The sequence below is a fragment of the Streptopelia decaocto genome, assembly GCF_964273445.1.
Source record: "Streptopelia decaocto genome assembly, chromosome: 7".
NCBI classification, from domain to species: domain Eukaryota; kingdom Metazoa; phylum Chordata; class Aves; order Columbiformes; family Columbidae; genus Streptopelia; species Streptopelia decaocto.
In genome coordinates this window covers 24,303,290-24,319,816 of record NC_138661.1, presented here as the reverse complement: position 1 = coordinate 24,319,816, position 16,527 = coordinate 24,303,290, and the positions used below count along the sequence as shown (strand labels likewise).

The 16,527-nt window shown below is 46.7% G+C and overlaps 1 protein-coding gene and 1 long non-coding RNA gene across 8 annotated transcripts in view; one reads left to right on the top strand and one right to left on the bottom strand.

Moving 5' to 3' along the window:
• LOC309442178 overlaps positions 1–16,527 on the bottom strand; it is an 83,273-nt gene that overhangs the window by 52,631 nt on the left and 14,115 nt on the right. The gene's annotated exons all lie outside the window — the stretch shown is intronic.
• Positions 1–16,527, top strand: part of ESRRB (estrogen related receptor beta) — a 132,083-nt gene that overhangs the window by 101,521 nt on the left and 14,035 nt on the right. For all 7 annotated transcript variants that reach the window (XM_082057786.1, XM_082057788.1, XM_082057787.1 and 4 more), the window contains 2 exons: positions 13,836–13,946; positions 14,600–14,761. In XM_082057786.1, the coding sequence (XP_081913912.1) occupies positions 13,836–13,946; positions 14,600–14,761 (273 nt within the window). The remainder of the gene's footprint in view (positions 1–13,835; positions 13,947–14,599; positions 14,762–16,527) is intronic.

The following is a 16,527-nucleotide window of genomic DNA, read 5'->3' as shown; positions in this document are numbered from 1 at the left end:
CATTCTGTTCTTCGATGGATCTGTAGTTTCTGTGGTTGAGTGTCTTTCTGCTAGAGCACATCAGTTACCACGGGGAAGAGAGGCAGACTTGTGTAGTCTGGACCTCCCTGACATAGGCGTAGAGGCTGTAGGCTCTGAGGATCCTGATCCACTGCTGGGTGGGTGACACCTACTCTTGGAGTTAGAAAGGGACCACTGGAAAGCTGCTGTTCTTCATGTGGTAGTTTGGGGAGGGCATATATCCCCTTACCCACGTGCCAATCCACACTAGTGACACCAGCTTTAGTGGAAGCACAGATTGATAATGCGTTCTAGCCTGCTTGTGTGAATCCTGTGAAACAACCTTAAAAGCCTGATGTGGCCGCAGTCCCTCTGAAGTGCAGCAGCATGGGGCTGGGCTCACCGGCTGCCCCTGTTCCTGCTGCTCTGCGTCCAGGCAGCTGAACCTCTCGGAGCTGGCACCTGCGGGAGTAAAGTCACAGGAGCCGGCTCTGGCGTGTCTGACTGTGTGGCCAGGGCATCCTCTGCTTCCAATTCTGGGAGTTCAACGGAGTCCAGAACAGGGTTTTGTGGCTTAGCCTCCAAGTTGAGTGAAAACAGTTAACTCTTTCCAGACCAGAGTTAGGCTAGAAAGCAATGTAGGTTCACTCACACCATGTTGTGCCTGAACTCCTGAACCCTGTACGATACTGCTTGTGGCAAACTGAAATTTGACTCTAAGGCTGCTTTTGTGCTGAAGTCTATTTAGCTATTCATATAGGGATTGATTTGGCATCATTAAAGCCACGGGGGAAGGGTGGTTTGTTATTGATGTTAGTATATCTGTGATCCTTCCCGTTATATTTAGAGCTGTGGAATATGCTGTGATACTGTATGTAGAGATTTATATATGGATTTATTTATATTAATGGGATGCAAGAACACATGACAATATCAAGGGGAGCAGAGGAGACTACACTAGCAGTCTGCAAATAGGACTCCTGTGTCCTAACACAGAGTGGTCAAGTGATGTTGGGCAGGCATCTTTTTTCTCTTTCTTTTGCTCAGTTTCCTGAGCTGAGAAATAAGGGTCATACTGCTTTGCTTTGCAAAAGGTTTGTGAAGACCGATTAGTTAACTATGTGAAGCCTGGTGGAAGCACAAAGTATTAGTATACAGGATTCAATCAATACACATCTTTAAAAGCAAAATCCAAAAAGGGAGAAAAATGGTTTTACAGTCTTTGGTCTCCACAGAGCCAGGAGTTTCTGGAAAGAAGAAATCCATAATTGTTTGACTTGCTCAAAAATGCAGAATTGACACGGGATTTTGGATTAGAAATGGTTCATTGGTCTTTTCCATCTTTGATCTGTCATCCTATTAGCTCATCCATCCCTTTTCTCTGCCAGGGGAGGAGTGTTCCCAGCTGTACATTTCTAGTAGTTCAACTGTTTTTTAAAATTCCCTGGTGTCTTGGTTTCCCCAGAGAGCCTATTCTGCAGTCTCCAAGCACTCATTAGGACAAGATATGTCTTGGTACTTCAGCTATGATAATTTTCCTTTCAATGGTTCCCTTTCCTGCTTTGCCTTAGTGTATCTCTGTCGTCTTCTTCGGGTTCATCCATGGCAGAAGGTTGCTAAGCCAGATTCTTTCTCCTGATTGATTGCCAGGAGTTTGGGGAAAAAACTGTCTTCTGGTTAGGGCAAGATCTAGAAACCAGTTCTTCTCTTGACAAGTTTCTCCTTCATGTCCTTGAGCTAGTAACTTAGTGGGGACATTTCTAGGTAAAGAAACTGTCTTTCCTCTGAAGAAGAACATTATATTCCATTAGTACCTAATTAAAGGCTTCACGATTTCTTCTCACTGAGAGAGGAAAGATTTTCCTGGTTGTTGTTGTCATACATCATGACCTCCTGCTCACTGTGTATGTGACATGAGCCTGTTCTTCAGGCAGAATGCACCAGTAGTCAAAAATGGCAAAAACAGGTAACCGTGACATCAAGCTTCTACCTTACAGTTGAAATGCTCGGCTTGATGCTGCAGGAGAGACTTAGGTCCTCCCCTTGGGGAGCACATATGAGGGTCACCAAGCATCTTCTCCTCCCTACATGGGCTCTAGCTGGACAAACAGCTGTCAATATAGCCTTTTAAGATCTGGGGAGACTGCCCCTAACACAGAAGCGCAGGGTATTCAGGCAATGCCGAGTGAATGAGGATAAAGGCAGGAAGAGAGCCGATGGAGCAATCAATAGGTGTCTCAGATATCCAGGCCACTTTCTTTAAGAGAGCTCCGATCAATGCATTACAACAAGGGAACTGCACGGACACCAGAGCTTTGCTGTCTCAGGTTCTCCTGGCGTGACGCTGCAGGGCAGGCGAGACTTGCTGGGGAAGGTGGCAGGCAGAAAGCTCTGCCCACGGAGCCCAACTGGCTCAGGTGTCAAGAGTGTTGGCCTGTCTGGCTGTCTGTCTCTCACTTTCCCCTTCCATCTGGAGTGTGCCCCCAGAGAGCATTAATTAGCCCCTCACTAGCAGGCTCAGATAAGAAGCTGTTGAATCTGGAGTCCAGGATTCCAGCGGACTCCAGTCCCATTGCCCCTGTGGAGAGGCACCATGCCCAGAAAACCCGTGCTCTGCTGCTCTTGGCCTTGCTGAAGCACCAGCCTGCAGGGTGCAGGAGATGGGGCATCTTCACAGCTTCATCCAGTAGAAGTGCATGCCCTTCTGCTCTGCCAAAATCAGGTAAACCTGAGCAACCTGTGATACTGCTGATCCCAAATGGGGAAGGCAATATCTACATACGTGCCTAGCCAGTTAAAGAAAATGTTCCCTGCAACTTGCAGAGGAGCAGCATGGTTCAGAGCTGGGCATCCCTGCCTTTGGCCACCCTTTTGCCTCTCTTTGCTCCCAGCGCTGTCTGTCTTGTGCCCACAATGAACAAAGTGTAGCTCTTTGAGCTCTACAAAGTAGATCTAGATCTCTCTGGTTCTCTAGATGATGGATAGAGAAATTTCAGTGGTTTGGTAGGTCTCTTTTAAAACCTCAATATATCCTGTCAGTTTTAGGGAGAATATACCCTTGCCATTCATGCTCTAGCCACCCATGGCATTTCTGTTCTGTAGCAATTTGTCTTCAAGAGGTAGATGTAATTTCAGATGATACATGGCTCAGAGGTTTGATTTTGGACATTGGCTGGTTAAATGTGACCTCACAGCCTCTGCTGCCTCTCTGAAGTCACAGTCCTGTGTGTCACCTTGCAGAATAGCACCATGATGAGGACAGTGCTGTCAGTCCTTCTGTCTGCCACTGTGGTGGGTTGACCTTGGGTGGCTGACCAGGTGCCCACCAAGTTGCTTTCTCACTTCCCCACGTCAGCAGGACATGAGGGAGAAAATATGATGAAAAAGCTTGTGGGTTGAGGTAACAACAGGGAGATTGCTTAGCAGTTACTGTCATGAGCAAAACTTGACTTGGGGAACATTAATTTAATTTGTTGCAAATTAGTAAGAGAGTAGGATATTGAGAAATAAAAACAAAACTGAAAACACCTTCCTCCCACTGTGGCTTCTTCCCAGGCTCAACTCACTCATGACATCTGTCTTCCTCTCCAAGCAGGGCAGGTGGGTAGGGACTGGGGCTTTGTGGCCAGTTCATAACACTTCATCTCTGCTGCTCTTTCCTCCTTGAGCTGTTCCACTGCTCTAGCATGGAGTCTGTCCCACGAGATACAGCCCTTCATTAATTTCTCCAACATGAGTCCTTCCCATACACTGCAGTTCTTCAAGAACTGCTCCAGCACTGGTCCTTTCCACAGAGTACTGTCCTTCAGGAACAGACTGCTCTAGTGTGGGACCCCCACAGGCCACAGTCCCTGCCAGAAAACCTGCTCCTGCATCGGCTCCTCTCCACAGGCTGCAGCTCCTACAAGGAGCCTGCTCTGTCACAGGCTCTCCACAGGTTGCAGGTTCCTTCAGGGCACGTCCACCTGTTCCAGTGTGGGGTCCTCCACGGGCTGCAGGTGGATATCTGCACTACTGTGGACCTCCATGGGCTGCAGGGGGACAACTTCCCTGGAGCACCTCTTTCCCTCCTTCTGTGACCTTTGTATCTGCAGGGCTGTTTCTCTTGCATTTTCTCACTCTTCTCTCACAGCTGCTGTACAGCATTTTTTACCCTTTCTTGAATGTGTTATTACAGACACACCACCAGCACTGCTGGCAGGTTCAGCTTTGGCTAGTGGTGGGTCCATTTTAGAGCTGTCTGGAGCTGACTCTGTCTGACATGGAGGCAGCTTCTGGTGTCCTCTCACAGAGGCCACCCCTGCAGCCCCTTGCTGCCAAGACCTTGCCACATGAACCCAATACAGTCAGTTCATAAAAGGGAGATGTTCTGAGATCATAGGAGGAGGATGAGGATAACAGGTGAGGTGTAATGGGATGTCCAGGCCTCTCATTACAGATCTGGTCTTTGGGTGGTAATGACAGCCAGGCGAGCAGAGGAGGGGCAATACTGGACATACCAAACCATACCAAATGGAGCACACTAGCTGTTGTCTGAGCATTTGGTCCTTTACTGTTGTGGAAGCCCTGCAGAATTTTTTCTTCAATGGAATCTCACTTGTATTTTTTCTAAATCTGTGGTATTCCCCGTTTTGTTCCCTGTTCTGTGCCGGCACATCTGCAGAGACCCAGATGGGGCATAAATAGTTCTGAAAAGGAAGAAACACTGTGTCCCTAACACTCTTGTGAAGTGCATGTGTGTGCAATCGTGTCACATCATACTGTGACAAACCAAACAGCAAAGAAAATAACTGCTTGAAAATCTCATCCAGGCATGGAGATGTCATCCATTATTCCACCAGCCTTTGAGTCTTGTTTTCCTTTTTAATAGGAATTATGTTGCTGAAGAGTGGTTGTCTTCTGCTCCCTACCAGTGCGGAGTTCTGCTCGTGGCTGAGGCCTAAGAGTAACTTTCTGACGTGTGTGAGTGACTTCTGTCCAGTTCCGAGCAGACATCACTGGTTGGCTCCCAAGAAAGATGGCAAAGACTGAAAGGGCCCTGGGGATATGTCCTGTGGTAGAGCAGGTATACCTTATTTCAGAAAGTCACATTTCTGGAGTCCTCCAGATCTACATGCATTTATTGTGATAAAAGCAGGAGTCGGAATTCCCAGGATAGGAATCTTGCCCTGTACAAGGTGCTTTGCCCCACTCTGAATATCTTTGAAGACAAGTTGTCCTCTGGCCCAGGCTCCTGGTTCTCAGGAGTCACCCAGAAGCTGTTTCTTGTGTGATGAGAGTGAAGTCTACAAATGCAAGGAAAGAAGGTAGAGGAAGATAGTCTCAATCTGCATGCAGGAAAGGGAGGTGAGAGAAGTTAGGCAATTATCCAGGAAAGGCATATGATTTATTCTATCTACATGACTCTGTTTCTTCCCAGAAGTGTATCTGCTGTGGCATACGGGTACAACCGTTCCTTTCCCAGGCTTTGTGCCTTGGCTGCTAATGCATGTCAATGAGAAATGCTAGAGAACCTGTTAAAATTCAACAGGACACCCAAATTCTTTGTTACAAATCCCCCAAGCTCTTGGACTCCTATCTGTCTAATCTAATTTCTGATGTAGTAATTGCTGGAAAGGCCAGGTAGTGAAATATGAATGAGAAGTGAACAGAGGAGAGCCACAAAGTTCATTCAGCTCATCTTCCTCTTAAATGTTCCCCTTTCCTTCGTGTCTCTGGAATCTTTGGGAATACCCAGTCTCCCAGGAACTTGCAACAACCTGATGATTGTTGTGCTGCCTAAGTGCCTGCATCTGTGAATGTTGGAGGTGATCCCCGCTTCAAAGACAGTGGAGCTTGTAATCTCCAGATGTCAGCAGTGGCTGTGTATGAACTCTGTGCTCCTCCTGTTCAAGACTTGGCTGATCAGGAAACCCTGTAGCCAGTGGAACTTTACCAGACTTTACTCCTAACTCTGCTCTTTGCCTTACCAGCTGCAGCCAGTGGCTGATGTCCTAAATGTTTCCCAAGGAAGCAAATCTGTCACCCTGGGCAGGCCTGACTCTGTGATGTTATAAATTGGGTGCAGTCATCTATTAATAGTATCTAAACAAGCGATTACAAGCACTGGCAATCTTGAACTACTTCCATTTAGTAACTTTGTCTTCGTCCTTCACTAAAATCCAGATAACTGAATCAACAGCAGAGCTCCTTTTCAGCGACATAACCAAATGGAGGGTGTTTCATTTCTGTTTTCAAGTGAAAGAATCTCTCAATGGAGCAAAGTGTTTCCAGCAACCTCTCCCTCCTGCCCCCATCCAGTCTTCCAGACCACGTGTTCTCAAAAAGATATTTGATTTCAGTGAAAGCTCAGCTGACATCCCTGCAATATGCTCAGGCTCTTGCTTTGTGCTTCCTGGGAAGGATGAGGGCTCCTCCGGGGATTCTGGGTAATTGGGTTAGTGGCCAGCTCATGTCAGGAAATTAAAAGGCAGCCCCGATCAGGTTGCTGCTGCATGTGATTTAATGGCTTTGTATTTACAGAGTATTCTGCTGCCAGCCAGTGCCAGAAATACCACTATTGGAGGCATCCAAATGAAAAATGTTTTGTTTGGTTTTGTTTTGGTTTAGTTTTTTTTCCTGTAAAATATCCCTGTGTTTAAAAAGAGACAGGCAACCCCCTGGCCTTTGAAACAGGATCTCCAGGTGCAGTGAGCGGCATCTTGTTGTCTGTATCATGCACACCCAACTATTTTCCAAGGCATAAATTGAGCATTGGCGACAGGGCTGGAGCTGGGCTGAGTGGTGGCATGACACAGAGCACATGCTGCCTTGGGCAAGGAGATAGTGATTCTCCAAAGAGGAGGCTTCCAGTGAGTGGGCTGTCCACAAAGTGCACATTGGGCTGCTGGCACTTGGTATCTGTTTTCTGGCTGTAAGACTGGTGCATCCAGGACACACCCTACAGCCTAGTGGATTATGAATCTGTTTAGTTTGGTTCCTCCCGTTCATTTTGAATTACTAACCTGCCTTGGTTCTTGCCATACCTAAGTAATCTCCATTCTATTAAATATGAAGCCCAGGCTCTATCAGTGTACCTCTGTGGGGATTCAGAGAGGCATCACCTCTACACAGGTTTATGGTAAACACTTTGTGCATTCTGTCGCAAGAAATTGTGCTTAGTGCTTTTATAACACATACAGAAAAAGAGGAAGCTGATAAAAGCTGCAACCATCCAGAGATGTTCAGACCTCAAGATTTTAGGCAGTTCTGACAACATGGTAGGTAAGATTCACTGAGGTGGGCAAGAGTAGGGTGCAACTGAATGTATCTCCCACTGCTCTCAGGGGATTGGACTAGACAATCTTTCGAGGTCCCTTCCAATCCCTAACATTCTGTGATTCTGTGATTTTGTGTGCTCTACAGTAACTTAAAGCATGTGCATCAACATTTTCACAGCCTCTGGTGACCTATGTTCACCAGTGACTCAGCTCTGCCGAGATTCTCAGTCCTTTCTCCTGACTCACCTTCAAAACTGTGCCAGCCCTTGGGCTGCAGGGTATCCTGAGTGGGTCTTTACTCAGGATTGACTGGCACAGCTGTTCTAATTTAAGAATTGAACTAGTGTCCGCTTATTATTTTTAGTGTTGGAAAAGCCACTGCTGAGGTGAGGACTTAAGTGGAGACTTCAGAGCTGCAAGGCCCAAGCAGGAGTTGCTCTAAGAGGCTGGCCAAAGCAGCAGAATGCCGTGTTGGTGGGGGTGATCCTTCACCTCTGTGGATCTCTGTCACAAGCAGGCTGCACACCCTGCAGTGGTGGAGACTCTCTGTTGTGCCACATATATAAAAATTTGATTCTTGGTCCATGCTTATGGTCCTCTGCCTGTTGCAAAAGTCTCATACACTCTACCCAAATAGATCAAGAGAGAAAAGTGGGCTAGAGCAAGCATTAGTTTGACCCTGCAGGGGCTCACTTGGTAGTCAATGGAGAGAAGTATCTGTCATCAGTTCTATTCAGGTAAGTGTCTGGCTGGCAAGATTAAAGTGGAGATGCCTGCTTCTCTCTGTTAACTGTCAAGGCAGCCGAGGTGCACAGAAGGGAGCTATCCAAGTCTAAAGTAAGGTAAGTTAAATCACACACTGCAGGGCCACAGGTTCCTCTAAGCAGGAAACACCCCTTTGGGGATTTAGCTCTGAGCACTACCTCTTGGAAAGTTGGGGCTTTGTCATCTTTTATGTCCTCTTGTGAAAGGCATCCTTTGTCTTTTCCTGCTGTCCTACTTCAGACTGTTTCGAGGGTTGGGAAGGGAAGCATCAAAAGAGAACATTTGTATGGACCATGAACACAGACAGGGTGAGTGTGTGAGGGTTATTACAGAGAGCTGAGCAGGTACTGTCTGTCCTTGAAGCCCTTGTTAATTCCTGACTTTCCAGGGTGATTGAGGGGTGACACAAAGGGGGCTCAGCATGGGAAGGAAGCTGTACATTTGAGAGACAAAAATGGCTAATGCTGCAGAAACACCTCTGCAGAGCTGGCAGCCATGCAGCTGGCATTGGTGGGGGAGAAGGGTTATTTGCAAGCTGTGTGGGTTACACCAGATCCTTTATGCTTTGGACCAACCACCTGGGACGTGCTGCTTGAGTTTCTGTGTTTGAGGAGCAAGGACACCTTGTGTCACTGCTCCAAGGTGTGTGACAGCCTATGGTAGCAGGTATCGTCAGGCATCACAGGACTATACTATCCTTCTGAGTCCAGGAACTCTTTAGCCAAACAGACATCAAAGGAGCTTTCCAACCTGACTAACATATCCCTGAAAACATAAAAGGTGGAGCAGGCTGCAACATCCTGCTTGAACTGATCTAATCTCTCTGTAGGTCCTTGTAACACAGGAGATGGATTTTGCAACTCCACTACCCCATCCCCAGGCTTGTTCTCCACCCTCCTGTTGCAAGTGTCACTCCCAAGCTTGCTGACCTGCACCGTGCTAGTCACTGGACTTTTCTGCCCATGCTCACGCGTGATCCTCAAGTCGCTTTCCTGTGTTTCAAATGAGTTGAGTAATTGCACCAGTTATCTACCAGGAGATTTTCCGGAGGCTGGCCTCTTCTTGCAGCAGTGTAAGGACCTAGTGGTATAAAGGGGTCTTTTCCCCTTCCCATGCTGGAATCTCAGAATAACAAAAGATCCTGGTCAGGTTGCAGCCTCTTCTCTCTCATTAGACAGAGATTTTTTTCCCTATAGTCTGTTTCTTTCCTCATCTTGGCAAGCTCTGTTTACTTGATGGGCCTCCTCCTGGCTTACTCATCCCATCACCACATCCTGTTGTCTCTCCTGAAGTTCAGAGCAAAAAGGGAGAAGGAAATTCTATAGGAGACACCTCGAGTACAACCCTTCTTCCTTCGTTTCTTCTCAGCTTTTAGCCTACACCTTCCAGCTTCCTTGGGCAGTGCAAACCTATGTACTTTAGACTGCAGCTCCTGGGGGACAGGGCATCTCTGTTAGCTGCAGAGCTCCACCCCAGCTCAAACCCTGGGAGAGCAAGCTGCCTGCATTGATACGGAAACTGCAGCTCAAGGATTATGTGGGCAGTGGGCACAGGACCTGGCTATCAGGGAAGCTCAGCAAAAGCAGCCCCGTGGGCATTGCTCCCTGGCCAGCACTTGTCCTATGTTCCCTTTGATCATGTCCTTCTTGGTCTAGACACATATTGTACCGTGCAAACAGTGTAGCTTGGCTCCTCTGTTAGCTCTTTTGGCAAGATAGATCTTTCTGTTCCCATCAATTCATGAGCATGTGATAGGACTCAATGGAAAGTGAGGTGAGGCTAGTAATTTGACGCGACAGCTGATATTGGGCCTAGACTGCATTTTGCACTGGCCAGGGCTTAGCTTCACAGAGCTTTTAAGATTATTTTTAGTCCCCAGAAAATAAAAGAGAAACTAAACCTGAGTCTGTGTGCTGTCGCCTCTGCACACTCGGCTATTTTTACTTCCGACAGACTCGGCCTGGGTCCAGCTTTTAAAAAAAGCTGGAATTATTTTACTTCCATCAAGAAAAAAACCCCAAAGCCTGATGTTATCAAGTCGGCAAGGGGACATCTGATCCCAAAGTTGTCAGGCAGACGTCTCTCAGAGGAGCATGTCAGAAATGCAGGGAGCTTGAACAGATCAGCAGAACAGCTCTTCCACTGCAGAGGTTTGGTGCTGGCACAGATCGCACTGCAAAAGTGCTTGGAACACGAGTGGCACCCACAGGACGCTTAGAAAACTGACATCCCTACCCCAGGCAGGATGCTGAGCTGAAAAGTCCTGCACAAGTCCTGGCCCTGTCCTCCTCCCTGCGAAGCCAGAGGGGGCTCAGGCAAGCCAGGGAGGTGAGAATGTGCTGCTGGTGAGCTGGGACTCAATCCCTGCGGTGGACACCAGGGTCAGCTCCACACCCAGGTCAGATGGGGTGGCAGAGCTTTTGCAGCATCCCTCAAAACGTAACAAAATTCAATTCCTTCTCTGCAACACAGGGGAGTGGGAGGAGAAGGGGCTATTTCCAGCACAGATAGCCTTCATTTGTGAAGAAGCAGCTGCCAGAAAGGTAAGTTATCAAGGGGTGTTACTTCCCAAACTTTGCCCTATACTGTTGCATCTCACATAGTGTATGTAAGCCCTCCCTTCTTTGCTGCTCTAGCAGCCCCTCCTTGTTGATACTGTCAAGAAGGGAGGTCCACAGGTGCTTGTGGTGGTGCCAGTTTTGTAGGATTAGTGCCTTCTCTCCTGGGAACTGGCCAGTCAGGATCCATGTGTGACATGTTCGTGCAGGAGCTGGAAGGCAACTGCCTTCTCTAGCTGCTGCCTTGTTTTCAGGCTGTGGCACCAAACCCTATGCAAGAGTCTTCAGCATGAACCAGCTACATCTCATAAGTGGCCAGTGTACCTTACAGTTAAAGCTCAGGTGACTGCACATTTGGTGTGAAATCCACCCTTGGGATTACAGTGTATGTACCACTCAGTCTTACTCCATCCTTCTCTTTCTCATCTCCCTTCTGCGTACACTCTTACTTCCATTCATATCTCAATTTACAGCACCCTCTGTTTTTTCTCTGCTTAGTGCTTTCCTTCATGCTGCTTCTCTGAGCTCACCCACTGCAACTCCTCATCTGTTTTAATGTCCTTTAGTGTCCTGTTCAGAGCTGCATTGTAACCAGCCTGCCTATCTTAAAATCAACCACCGAGGAAAGCAAAGTAGAACAGCAGGCATTAACAAGCCACCTGAATACCACAGCTCAGTACCACATCCTGATTTTTCGCCATGCCCTTTTCTTTCATCTAGATATGACCTATTAGGCTGTCAGGTCTTTGGGGAAGGGATTTTGCCATGATGGTTATGTCTGGAGTGCCACAGTCAGGGACTCGGGGTTGAAATGCTCTTGTTTGCTGTAGCACCTGCAGGTCACTGCACTCAGCAACTGGCACTGGGGTGCACTTCATAGGGGTCAGCCTATTCGCCGGCTCTGCAGCCAAAGCGATGACAACAGGGTAGAACAGTGGTTCTGCAAATGCTGATTGACAACATTTGCCTCAAGGAGAGTCGCACAGGATGGGGAACAAGAGGAGGACAAACGCTTGTTCAAAATTAACAAGCCAGAGTCCTTGGCCAAACAGACCTCTCTGTCTGCTCAGTGAGAGAAGGAGGGATGGAGGGTAAATCTCTCTGCATCTCTCTTATATTTTTTTAATGCACTTAAGTCCTTTGTGTCCTTATAATCTGATTGAGGGTCCCTAATACTGCTGCAACCTGTGCAGCCGTCCCTCTGCCAAGCACTGGAGGACGGCCTGCCTCTCCTTGGGAGAAGGAAACAAGCTCCTTCCCCATTTCCTCCCTACCCTTCCCAGTCTCCCCAGTTGCCCCATCCCACTGCTTATCAAACTGCCCAGCCAAAGCACCCAGCGGGCTGTGTGTTTGTTTCTCCTGGACTGTGAATGGTGTCTCCCTGCAGCAATGACATCTTTCCCACTTGCATGTGGGAATGGACCCCACTGTGACCCTTCTGCGAGGGTCCTGGCCTGCTGTGATTCAAGCCTGAAGTCCTGCAGCCTGTTCTGGATTCCTCCATAATCTCTGAACAGTGCATTCCTGACTCTCTTAATTTTCAGTGTTTGCTGTCCTCCCATAGCAGCCACTTGCACCAGCAGTTCCTTTGCGTTGGAGAGCTCCAGGCCTGCTCATTCCTGCTTCTCCTGCTCAATGGGAGCAGCAGGACTCTTAAAAATGCTATACGGCATTAATAACATCATTCCTTTGAGCCTCTGTCCCCACACACCATGGCTTACAGGTAATGCCACCTGGATCTCCATGTAGGTGTTGCTGCTGCCAGAGGAATTTTGCTGTCCGACTGTATAACTGAGTGCTGTTGGCCTGGCTGATGCTGGTTATTTTTGCTGTTGGGGGGTTGGTGGTACTGCCCGTCAGTCAAGATGGTTTGGGTGCTCCAGCTGTGAAGGGTATCAGCATCTAGACACTGGGACAGGTAACGGTTTCATGTGGGGCAAGCGGGGCTGGTGTGAGCATTAGAGCAAAATCTTTCTCTTTTCCATGACACAGTAAACAAATGTGGCATTGAAACACACAGTGTAAGTGACAGACGTGTGCCTCTTTCTAGGGCAGAATATTTGTCAGCAGACTGGAGGTTTTTTCAGGTGTACAAGTTGTTCAAAAAGCATCACTTCAAAACTGATTTGGAGTGTTTGCTTTTAGTTGTTTGTGTTTACGTAGTGGATTGATTGCAAAATATTCATGGCTTGATGTGATTAGTAAGTGTATCACATAATTGTTTCCTGTGATCAGACTAGATAAATTCATGTGTGTTTCTAAGGAAGTGCTCACTTGTATAATGTAAATTCAAATTTTTATTCTACTTGAATGCTTCCCCATTTACCTTGAACTCTTTGGGGTTTTTTGGCAATAGCTGTTTTTCCCAGCAAGACTAAGTTACCCCAGTTTCACAAGAACTGATTACCAGACACAATATGGCTAGTCAGAAATAACTGATAATTGGACAAATATCTATGGCTTTTTTTACAATTTGTTTTTGATGTTGTATTTTGTACTAATACAGCAGTTCAGCTGCTGTTCCTGGTCTATTCATGCTGCTATGTTTTTTTGCATGGTGACAGTCACTGGTGCCTCCCATTCACTGGGGCCTGTTTTCAGTGTGCTGTTTGCAGTTTGATTCACTGGATTTTGAAAGAACCACAACAAATTCTTTAGTGTCTCCCTACTTCAGCTTTTTCGCTGCTTTATTGTAGTAGAGGTTGTTTCTATTTATTTGGGTTCTGCTTTCATTACAGCTGCCTTACTTGATCAAGGCTGGAACATCTTTGTTGAATTCAGAGTTCATAATCTATTTGCTATAGGTCACTTTTTTCAAATATAAACAGTGAGAGGTCACAGAACATTTAACTTCTCTTTTTTAAGAACAATCTAAAAGCTTATTTTTGTAACTGCAGGTTTGATTGACATTCAAAGTTTTTCTTTTTAAAAGCAAGATCATCTAGAGGTCATTGAGGTCTGAAGCTTTTCATTTGCCTATCAGATTGATGATGATTCAAGAGTTTGAATGGGTTAATTTCTGTCTTCATTAATGTTTTGAATAAAAGCAAAGCTCACAGCAGCATGGTTAGAGCTGGAGGCAGTCTAGCTGATATTACTGAGATTGCTGGGTTCGGCTGAGATCTCAAGTGTTTGGGAGAGGGAAGCTCCCTGGAGTGTGGGCAACATCTTACTTAGCAAATTTTAGCATCTGCATCTCAAGGCTCCCTGTGGCACTAAGGAATCATGAGGATTTATCTTGTTTTACCTGCAGGTGTTCGTCTGGATCGAGTCCGTGGAGGCCGTCAGAAATATAAGAGGAGGCTGGATTCTGAGAGTAGCACTTATCTGAGCTTACAGATCCCTCCTCCAGCTAAAAAGCCATGTATGTATTGGTCTTGGATTGTGTTCCTCTGAGCAACCACTAAATTTCTTTTTATTGGTCTTCCAAAACGTTCAATGGAGCAGTTGTCAATTCTGATTCCTATATCAGTCACCAGCACTAGGATTTTTTTCTTATGATCATAGTACAGAGGTAGGTTATGTACACCTGAGTTACAGCCCAGGTGCTGTATTCATTGTACCTAGGACTAAATACCAGACCTTTCCTAAGAGATTATGTAAAACCATTTACTGATACTTTGATCTTTTCCTGTATCTAAGCTATGTTAACAAAACTGGTCCCATGCTGATTTCTCCTTTCCATACTACTCATAGTTCTGTAGAGCTTTCCACATCCCACCATCTGATTATTCCTGCCTCCTCCTCCCCTTGTTGGGCCTACCTGAGACAATGGCTGAGAACCTTAGAGTAACCTCCCACTTCTGTCATCCCTGTACAGAGCTGATTCGGCATGGGCAGATCACTATAGCTTGTGTAGCTGCAGCATGGCCTTCTCCTGTTGTGACTAAAATCATTTCTGAGGTCCTATGGGATCTATAGTCTTGTCTTATGCCAGGAAGGTCATTCTAGAAAGGGCTGTTATGACACCTTATGTCATGAGAGATAAAACAACAACTTCTCCTTTGAAATGTGCAGTGACTAAGATCGTCTCTCACTTGCTGGTGGCTGAGCCAGAGAAGATTTATGCCATGCCCGATCCAACCATGCCGGAGAGTGACATCAAAGCCCTGACAACCCTCTGTGACCTGGCAGACAGGGAACTGGTGGTGATCATTGGCTGGGCAAAGCACATCCCAGGTAAACGGGGAATTACAAGAGTGTAAGCATGAACAGCAAAGGGAGCTGTTATTTATTACTGTGCTTTACAGTTTTGTCTTCAACCAGGATTTTTACCTATAGTAGTGGGTGGAAATTAACTGTCACAGAAAACTGCTTGTGTTGCACTCTCATTGGTAACAAACTCCAATATAGCCTGTGGTGTAGGGGCATAAATTGATGACTGCATGTGTGTGTGCCCAGGGATTATGCAGAAGTCTTTGAGATGATATTATAAAGTTCTTGGTTGTACCTGGCATTGGGTGGCACAGTGAAAGCACTTGGGAAACAGCCCTTTGATTTAGTGGATTTAGCACAGCAGATTTAGTGATTTTGCACTGTATCAACATGACCTAGGTCCTTTTTCTTTATAGATTAATAAATGTTATGGCAGCGACTGGACTTTATTGCTAATGACAGGCAGGTACCCACCACGTCTGTAGTGGGCATTCTTGCCCAGACTCAGGAAAGCTTTTGTCATACTGGATTCATCACAGAACAACTCACATTGGGATGGAAGACATGCTCACTATTGTCAGTGCATCTCCAGGCTTCTGTGCTGATAAACAATGAGGACAAATTCATTGGCAATGTGACCGGCCTCAGAAGGCTCACTGACTGGATCCAACGAGTGCCTGTATGATTGAGTGACACAGCAAGTGTCTCCCATCTGCAGGCAGGGTGGACCCAGGCTGAAGGAGCTGACTGTGTGAAATATGGACTCTTATGTGGTGGGACTATGAAATCTGGAGAAACTTTTTCAGGACAGTGTTTCTGAGCAGAGGTTAATCTCAGTGGTGCCCTTCTTACACAAGATCTGCAGTATCTGCAGGGATTACACCCATCCCTAGCACTGGAATCCATCTGGGGCTGATTCATCACAAGCGGAGTGACAGTGAAGATTAGGGAACTCAGCCTGGATTGCTCTACTAACCCAGTACTTGGGGTGTTAACAGGAATGGTTTAAATGCAATGCAGTTAGCTGCTACGGCTGTCCAGTGAGGTGCCATTGTGTGTTCTTCTAACCTTGGCTATTTGTGTTTGCACAAGGCACCCTGCCGTAGTTCCCCAGCTCACAGCTGTGGGATGAGCATGGGATGCTCAGCTCCAAGTTTCTACAGCGTTTTCCAGACTGCCACGGTGATATTATCCCAGAACAGAAGCATAGTAGCGATTACTCCTGCACTGTAAAAGGGACTCTTCCTCTCCTTTTGAAAGGCAGGACATACCAGCCATCATCTCAATTTTCTCTGTGTATTTTCCTTTCCTAACAAAGGCCCTGCAACACAGTAACAGCCAACAGCCTGGCACAGTTCAGACCAGCAGCAGTATTATAACAGGACTGTGTGCACAGGAGGGAGTTTGGGGATTCTTACACAAGGGAACAGTACCAAGAAGCAAACCTAATAAAGACAGTTAAAAAAAATGGAACAAAATACCCTATAGTTCTGAAACAAGTATGAAACATACTGAGTTAGGCAGCAAGGGGGCAGAGCAGAGCAGGGCAGGGCCAGGAGGCTGCCAGGCGTCTAGGCTGTCCGTGCCCCGTGTTTCTGCCTTCCAAGGACTTTGAGCAAAATAGGAATTGCTTCTTGTGTGCATGCACTCTTGGACAGAGAAGTATGGAGAAGGGAACAAAAGACACATATTCCTGCCTTGTAGTCACACTGGAATTAGTAAAGAACAGTGTGACATTCAAGTCATACCAACTCTCTAGGATCCCAGGTGTCAGCACAAACTTCTATCCC